Here is an 8,964-nt window from a genome sequence, read left to right as displayed (position 1 = left end):
TATTTTATGGTGGTGGAGCAGTCAACTGGTGTAGCTGCAAGCAATAAATGGTTGTGCTGCAAGCAATAAATCTACTGAGGCAGAATATGTATCTGCCACTCAAGCATGTCAAGAAGTGGCGTGGCTACACAAGCTAATGTCAAATTTCAACATAAATGAACCAAAACCCACTGAGATGTTTAAGGATAATCAAAGCTGCATCCAGATCTCATAAGTGAAGAAACTTTAATTTAGAACAAAACACACTGAAACAAAATATTATGTGTGGGATGCAGAAGAAAAGGGACTTGTAAAATTGATGTATTGTCCAAGTGAACAAATGGTAGCAGATGTGCAAACTAAGCCATTGCCCAGGGATCATTTCAAAACCTTGAGAGAGAAGTTGGGACTTATAGACTGCAGCACAAGCCAATGAGAAGGAGTGTTGGAGCTAGGACCCTGGCAGCATCAGCTCTCAGCAGCAATGTCTCATAGTGACCACTGCGGGGTGTGTGTGTGTGTTTAGGGTAATGGATAAAAGTGCTGGACTCCTCCCCTCTTTGTTCTTCCAGTGTGTTGTAAATCTGTTGGCACAGCTGACCAGACAGGATTTATGATCCCTTCAGCTCTATTTCTGTGAGTCAAATAGAAATTCTGGAGATAAGAGTAGCAGCTTAGCTGCACGAACGAAAGCGAAGAATGTCTCACAAAGATAAAGTAGTATAAACAAAATTAAGTCCCTTGAAACTAAACTAGGTACTCCCCTCTACAATAACTGAGTAATAACTGAAATGAAGGAGCGAGGAATGAACAGAACAGGGACAGGCTGAAACAAAAAAGGTTGAATGATTCTAAGTACAAGGAACACTGTCTGCGGAAGGCAACGTTGCTGACAGTACTGTCCCAGAAACAGCGTCTGTTTGTTTAGTCTCTTTCCCCTTTCCACCTTAAGTTCAGCTTTCCTATCCTTTTGCAACTTCTAAATAAATTCCTTTTCCAGCCCTTACAATAACAAATCAGGCCAGAGCTGGGATCTTGCTTGAGAAGTTGGAAATATAGGTATGGCTAGTTGAGTGGGATGAAAACTGTGAGGTCATTCATACAATGAAAAGCTGAGTTCTGCCTGGGTTTGGAAGCTAGGTGCGCTTCCAGTTTTCGGTTGAAAACTGGGAGCAAGGTAAGAGGCAAACCTGGGTAGAAGTGATTGTGTGAAACCAAGGAAGGTGGAAAAGCTACTCAGTAGGAGGAAAAACTACACCTACAATCACTTCTACCCTAGTTTTCCTCTTACGTTTATTCCATACAACCAAAAACTGGGAGCACACAGCCCCCAAACCCCGGTAGGACACAGCTTTTGATTGTGTGAATGGCCTCAATGTTTATTTCAAAGTTAACAGCAGTTTGAAAGAGGGGTCATTGCTTTTGATGTGTACACTAATCGCACTTGCAGCTGTAATAATGAGATTGTGAAGGTGCTTGTATTATTTCAAATACTTGTTTGGCTAGAGGTAACAGTGGACCAAAAGAATTGTGTGAGCGTGTGTTTTCTTAAAGCTATTGTCTTTCTACAACCAAGAACACTCAGCCAAGAACGTTGCACATTACCTCAGCAGACCATCTTGCTCTCAACTTCTCAACTTTTACATTCTGCCAGGGGAGATGTTGAGAGATAACAACAACAACAAAAGAACCTCTGAACACATACAGAGTGCCTCTCTTGTGCCAATCCACACACACATTAACATTAAGAAGCAGGGTTACTTGAGCAGATGTCATGGCACTCAGGCAGGCTTAAGCCCCAGCACCTCTCTTTTGAGAAATTGCGTACTGCCATAAGGACAACACCCTTCCTATACTGAGCCCTGCCATAAAGTGTTATACAATGAACTGTGAATGAACTGCAGTAATGTGGGTATATAAACATCTGAAGAGTGTGTGTATGTATAATTAGTTTTTCCCCTAGCAATCTTGCAAGGCTCCTTAGGAGGGATTGAGTTAAGCAGCCTGTCTTGGTGGGGGGGAGTGGGGGGAACAGTTATTAGCCCCACCTTCTAGGATTTGGGGTAAATACCTGCATGACACATTTGCAAGAAAGGTTTAAGGATAAACAGTACTAACTCCCTGTGGTAGGCTAGGCAGAGCTCATGAGATGAAACACAGCCACACCTCCTAAACATGGACACTATCTGTTTTACAGACCTAAACTCTGAGAAATGAGTTTTGCCCAGCTTCATCTGATTCGCCAATTATGCCCTTACCTCGATCAGCAGGCATTAATGACAGTGACCCATGCCCTTGTTATCTCCCACTTAGATTATTGAAACGCTCTCTATCTAGGGTTACTTTTGAGGACGAATGGGAAGCTACAACGGGTCCAGAATGCAGTGGCTCGCCTACTCATGGGTGCCAGAAAATATGACAGCATAACACCTCTCCTGCAGTCATTGCACTGGTTGCCTATTTGCTTCCGAGTTCAATTTAAGGTCCTGGTTTTGACCTTCAAAGCCTTGCAGGGTTTGGCACCTGTCTACCTACAGACCCGCCTCTCCCATCCAGTTACATCCCGTCTGGTCAGATCATCTCAGATGGCCCTTTTGTCAGTCCCTGATTTCCGAGAGGTTCGGGGTGCTCGGACCCGTGAAAGGGCCTTTTCGGTTGCTGCCCCACTTCTCTGGAACTCCCTTCCCCTTCAGATTCGCTTAGCCCCTTCCTTACTGATTTTTAAATCTCTATTGAAGACTTTTCTTTTTTGCCAGGCTTTTGCCCTGTAGTTTACCTATTTGGTTTTTTTCTTTTTTGTTAGTTACTTTAGTTTTTAATTTAGAATGTAATTTTAATGTTGTCTTGCTTTGCATGTTTTTGTACACCGCCCAGAGTCTTTGGAGTGGGAGGTATATTAAATGTTTCAAACAAACAAACAAACAAACACATAAATAAATATGAGGTCAAATTTAGTTGATCGCCAGAGCAAAAAGAAAAAGATGCTTTCTTTCCTCACACACTGTCCCTTTAAATGCAATAAAGTATTTCCAAGTTTTGCTCACTACTACTACGACAACGATGATGAATATTTATATACCGCTCTTCAACCAAAGTTCTCAAAGCAGTTTACATAGAAAAATAAAGTAATACATAAATAAAATGGTCCCATGTTCCCAAAGGGCTCACAATCTAAAAAGAAACATGAGGCAGATACCAGCAACAGCCACTGAAGGGATGCTGTGCTGGGGCTGGATAGGGCCAGTTGCTCTACCACTGCTAAATATAGCAGGGAGAGACAACAGTGGAGACAACTCAGTTTTGAGAGCATACTCTGAGTTAGCATCACACAAGTTCTCCACAAGGCTGCTGGTTACTCAGGGCTGATGAATATGTAGGCCCAAATTCTCTATACAGTACTGTACCTGAGAACTGAAGTACCCTCACATAAGCAGTGTGGTGAATCTGCGTGTGCTATCCAGATTTGTCGCAGAGTAGCTAAGATTTACTGTGCATGATGTCTCACTGTTCCAACAGATGTGGAACATGTTTTAAAATTAATATATTCTGTTACTTGCACCACCTGTACATGAACAAAATATAGAGTGGGTGCAAAGTGTACTGATGAAGGAAAATTCCACTATACCCTTTCACCTGTGTGTAACCTACATAAGTCCTAAAGATCACTAGTTTCTGCACCCTGCTGTTACAAGGGCCCCTTTTCTTGGAAACAATACTTTGTCCCGCCTGAGTAGAGATAAACACCTCTTGACCACAGCTTGCCCTGTCTTACTAGGCATAAGTTTGTATTTGTAAACCGCCCAGAGAACTTGCATTTTGGGCGGTACAGGAATGTGATAGATAGATAGATAGATAGATAGATAGATAGATAGATAGATAGATAAAATGAGCAGCGTGGTGTAGTGGTTAGAGTGCTGGACTAGGACCGGGGAGACCCGAGTTCAAATCCCCATTCAGCCATGAAACTAGCTGGGTGACTCTGGGCCAGTCACTTCTCTCTCAGCCTAACCTACTTCACAGGGTTGTGGTGAAAGAGAAAGTCAAGTATGTAGTACACCGCCCTGGGCTCCTTGGAGGAAGAAAGGGATATAAATGTAAAAATAATAATAATAAAATAATAAAGCTGATTGGTGCATTATTGCTGGTTTCTGCCTTGTAATTGATTCACCTTGTCTGCCAATGGCTAAGTTTTATTCTGCTTGTACTAGTATGATTGATGTCTACCATGAAACTTTGGCCTCTGATAGGCTCTGTACTCAATCCTATGGCCTGTATGTAAACAGTATAAAAGACTCTTGCCAAAAGCCTGAGTGTGTACTCTTGGAAGAGAGACACCTGGCATGTCGTGATCAATAAAAGCTTGAACCTGATGGATGGTGAGGGCCTCTGCTCATTAAACGAACCCAGAATTCCTGGAATTTCTCCATCAGTACCCCCCATACACTCTGGAGTATACTGATAAGCCTTGGGGGTGTTAAGTCAGGCAACAGACTGTTATGGTTTGTTGTGGGATACAGAACTGTGAACAGAAAAAAAACACAATAGCATAATTATTTTTCTTATTTTTCTTTTATTTTTATTATTAAAAATGTTTACACCCTGCCCCTTCAATGCACTACTGCTTAGGGCCGCTTACAACATTAATAAAAATAGATACAATATAGAGGCTATTCTCATGCGCAGCCTAACCCAAGCTAGGGATACCGAGCCCAGATTAAGCTGTGCATGAGAACTGCCGGGAACAACCCTGGCTGTTACCCTTACCCCCATCTACCTGCTCATGGGTGAGCACGGACTGCTTCCAGCCCGGCCGCACACAGAGACAAGCACCTAGAGCGCCCACCTCTTGGGAGAACCCCCCAATGCAACGTGTGTGTTGCACGTTGCATTGTGGGATTCCCAGAGGCCAGAACAACAAGTTTCAGACCCAGATCCCTCCAGCATGCTCTGTGCTTCACGGAGCAGGCAGGGCCGGTGCTAGGGTTTTTTGTGCCCTAGGCAAGATCACCTTCTGGCGCCCCCCCCGGCCAATCATATTTCAAACACAGATGTATTGTAGGAAGAATGAAAAGCACAGAATTTGAAATTGTTAATTTATTTTTTTAAAATTGTGAAAACAAGTCATAAAACAATTTCTGATTTATTTTCTCAAACAGAACACAGTTTTAGCACAGAAATCACTTTGAAAAATGTTAAATGTGATGCTGAAATTTAAGTCTCTTTAATGTTTCAATTTCAAGCAAATCAAAATCTTATTTTACGTGCCTTTTCCTTTGCAAATTTTGTTAACAGTTCCTTCAGGTCAAGTGCTGATGCTTCAGCATGTTCGATTGATATAGTTGCCAAACCAACTAGTCTCTTTTGGAGCATAGTTGAGCGTATGTGTGTTTTTATAAGTTTGAGTTTTGAAAAACTGCGTTCACCACTTGCCACTGACACTGGAAGTGTGAGAAGGATCCTAAGAGAAACAAAAACATTAGGCACACTATTCTGGATTTTGTGTTGTAGTATGAAGAGAAGTACTTTTTGTGGTGGCATAGACTCTGGAAGCCTTCGAGCAACTGCTTGAAGTTCACAGCACAGATCTTCAGCATCAATATCTTTGTTTTCATTGTGTGTCAATGACTGCTCCAAAGTCTTGCAGGCCTTTCGTACATCTTCAGTACATTTTTTGTTGATGCTGTATATATCATACAGGAAGCCAAATACGGAATTATAGTGTTGTAGTTGTTGGAATCTCTCTTCAACAGATTGAATGGCCATATCTAAAATAGCATAATAGAAATCCACTTTGAATTTTTGCTTTGGATCTTGTGGAGCCTCATCTGGGGCCTCATACCCAAACTGTTTTTTCTTTCTCCTTTGTCTAAATTGTTCTGTCTCAAAGTTTGGTAATATTTCTAACTCCTTTGCAATCACACTAGCATCTATCAAAACTTGTTCAAAACCATCATCACACCTACAGCCCACAAGATAATTCTTGGTTACTTGTAATTGACTTGTAGCTGAACTTAAATCAGTTTCCTTATTTTGTAGTAGTTTGCTTGTCAGATTTATTTCAAAAAGCATGTTGTACCATACAACAAGGGATACCACAAACTTGAACTTACTAATGCCTTCAGCAAGACCCTTAGCTACAACAAGAGATTCACTTGTTCTTTTATGTGGGTGTGGTTCATTATAGATCTCCATTAAAGCATCATATATACTACCAAGATGATATCTCAGTGGTTTCAAAGCATCAATCCGACTCTCCCATCTTGTTTGACTCAAAGGCTTAACAGTAATGGTAGGTACATGGCTAGTTAGTATTTGCCAATGCTGAGTTGATGCAGAGAAATAATTATAGATCTGTTGAGCCAACATGAAGAAGCCTGTTGCTTCCCGGCAACTCTTAGCAGCATCATTGACAACCAAATTGAGAGAGTGCACACTGCAGGGCACGAAAAAGGCACGTGGATTTATATCAAGAACTCTCTTTTGTACTCCATGTTATTTACCTCTCATGTTACTCCCATTATCATAACCTTGACCACGCAGATTCTCAAGTGGTAATCCCATTTGCTCAAGCAGCCAAAGAAGAGTTTCTGCCATAAAGGCACCAGTAGTCTTCTTTAGAGGAACAAATCCCAAGAAATGTTCTTTTATTGTAACCTCAGGCTCAGATGTTTCAGTATCTGATGGCATGATTACATCGACAAAACGTACAATCACAGTCATTTGTTCAGTATGACTAACATCAGGTGTACAGTCCAAAATAACTGAGTAGTATTTGGCGGAGTTTATACGTGCTAAAATGTTCTGTTTTATGGAAGTTGCTAGAAGCTCTATAAGCTCATTTTGGATCTCTTTTTCTAAGTAGTGAACCATAGTTTCTTCATCTTTAACTCTGCGCACATGTTCAGTCATGACAGGGTCAAAAAGAGCCAAAAATTCAACAAGCTTCAAGAAATTTCCATTGTTCTCACTGTACAACTTTTCAGTTGTACCACGAAATGCCATGTTTTGCATGCCAAGAAATCTGACCGCAGCAATCAAGCGTTCCAAGACTTGTCGCCAATATTGCTCTTCTTCCCTTATTTTCTGTTGGTTGATATTATCAATTGTTTTTCCTTTCTGTAAGCGCAATTCAAGTTCTCTCCACGCCTGGTAACTGTATTGATGGAGAGTACTCCTCTCATGTGCCGACAGAATTGCTCCAATGTTCTTCCAGTCTTTTGAACCTGGGTCTTGTAAAGCTGTTGCTCCACCATCTCTTTTGCTGAACAACCTACAGCAAAAACAAAAAACCACATCTTTTGAGGTAGAATATATCAGCCAATGACGGCACATTTCTTCACCATTTGCCAGTTTCCTCTTGTAATAGACAGGAGAGAATTTTCTTTTTTGGGAGTCTTTTGGAAATTTATATGATACAATCTGCCGTGGGCCATGCTGAACAATAAGCTGTCGCAAATTTTCACTGCAATAGTTAGGCCAGTTAGCAGGGTCACTGTAATCCAAGCTAGGCACAATACCAACGTGTTTTGTAGTAATTGCAGTACTCTCAGTTTCCTCAAAATCCTCGGTTTCCTCTGTGTGTTCCACTGGAATATCTCCAGACTGTGAGACTTTGTCCTCAGAAGTAATACCACTTGCAGTAAGACCAATACCACTTGTACTAGGAGTTTCCTCAGTGGTAGTTTCACCAATGGTACTGTCATCTTTTTGTTCTGTACTTGTTTTACAAAGGCATTTCCAGAAGAACACCTCTTGCTTGGCGTCTTCCTTGGCTCTTTCTGCCTTTCGTTTGCGGAACTGAGCTCCAGATGGTTTTTTCCTGTCAGCCATAATTCCCTTGGAAAATAACCATATTTAAGAATGCCCAAAAGCCTCTCCCCGCGGAGTCCCCGGGCCGTGCCACGGCCCACGCGCCCGCCTGCAGCCAGGCCCCTGCTGCCACGCCTTCCCCCTCGCCCGCCGCCCCTGGCCCCAGGTGGCCTTGATGAGGCCCCCGCCGCCTCCTGGCCTGGCGCCGCTGCCTTCTTACCTCGTCGTCGTCCGACCAGCCCGCAGCTCCGCCAGCAGCCCAGCACCTCCGCTCGCAACTCCGGGCCAGGCCCCAAGGAGGGAAACTGCGGTCTGCTGCTGCGCCTGCGCGCGAGGCACGAGGCACCAGCAGCACAGCAGCAGCGCCTGCCTCGGCCTCCAGAGGACGGGCCTCAGGTAAAGAGAAGTGGGCGGGTACCAGCAGGCTGTGTGGCGCGTGAAAGAAAAGGAGCGGCACCGGGCGGCGGCGGGGGGGCGGCAGGCTGGCCAGCGCCCCCTCCATTTTGGCGCCCTAGGCAACTGCCTAGTTCGCATTAATGGACGCGCCGGCACTGGGAGCAGGGCTGCTTGTGTGCTCCCACCACCAATCCCTCTGTCTTCTGTGGGGGGAAGGTAAGCTTTTTGGAACCTTCCCCACCCCACCTACTCTCGGTGATCGTGAGAACTGCCCCATAAAATAAAATACAATATAAAATACAATTTAGGCTTAAACGGTCCCTATTTACCAGGGTCTATTATCCCTAATTAACCTGCCTTAAGTGGCGCAGCAGGGAAATGTTTGACAAGCAGAAGGTTGCCGGTTCGAATCCCTGCTGGTACTATATTGGGCAGCAGCGATACAGAAAGATGCTGAAAGGCATCATCTCATACTGCATGGCAGATGGCAATGGTAAACCCCTTCTGTGTATCCTACCAAAGAAAACCACAGGGCTCTGTGGGAGCCAGGAGTCAAAATCGACTTGACGGCACACTTTACCATTATCCCGAATGCATGGTGGTGACAAAATGCCAGTTCACTGCTTTCCCTCCATCTGGCCCCAAAGCTGTCTATTATTATCATAAACACTGCTGGAAATGTCTGAGTTTCAGCTCTTCTATAGCTACAGGAAGATCCACTGCAAGATTAAATATCCTATTAAACATTCATATATTTTTGTTTGTTTCTTTTTAAAAAGG

The 8,964-nt window shown here is 43.4% G+C and overlaps 1 protein-coding gene across 1 annotated transcript; it reads right to left on the bottom strand.

Moving 5' to 3' along the window:
* Positions 1-5,163: 5,163 nt before the first annotated feature.
* On the bottom strand, positions 5,164-6,365 carry LOC128324907 (uncharacterized). The gene has a single exon (XM_053250064.1). It carries the CDS (start codon positions 6,343-6,345, stop codon positions 5,224-5,226), a length of 1,122 nt encoding a protein of 373 aa, XP_053106039.1. The 5' UTR covers positions 6,346-6,365; the 3' UTR covers positions 5,164-5,223.
* Between the last annotated feature and the right edge of the window lie 2,599 nt (positions 6,366-8,964).

The sequence above is a fragment of the Hemicordylus capensis genome, chromosome 4 (assembly GCF_027244095.1).
Source record: "Hemicordylus capensis ecotype Gifberg chromosome 4, rHemCap1.1.pri, whole genome shotgun sequence".
Lineage (NCBI taxonomy): Eukaryota > Metazoa > Chordata > Lepidosauria > Squamata > Cordylidae > Hemicordylus > Hemicordylus capensis.
Note: the sequence above shows the minus strand (reverse complement) of the source record. Positions and strands in the feature narration are given on the sequence as shown.

Coding starts and splice junctions, on each gene's coding strand:
- LOC128324907 (XM_053250064.1), bottom strand. CDS start 6,345: ATGTTGGCTCAACAGATCTATAATTATTTCTCTGCATCAACTCAGCAT.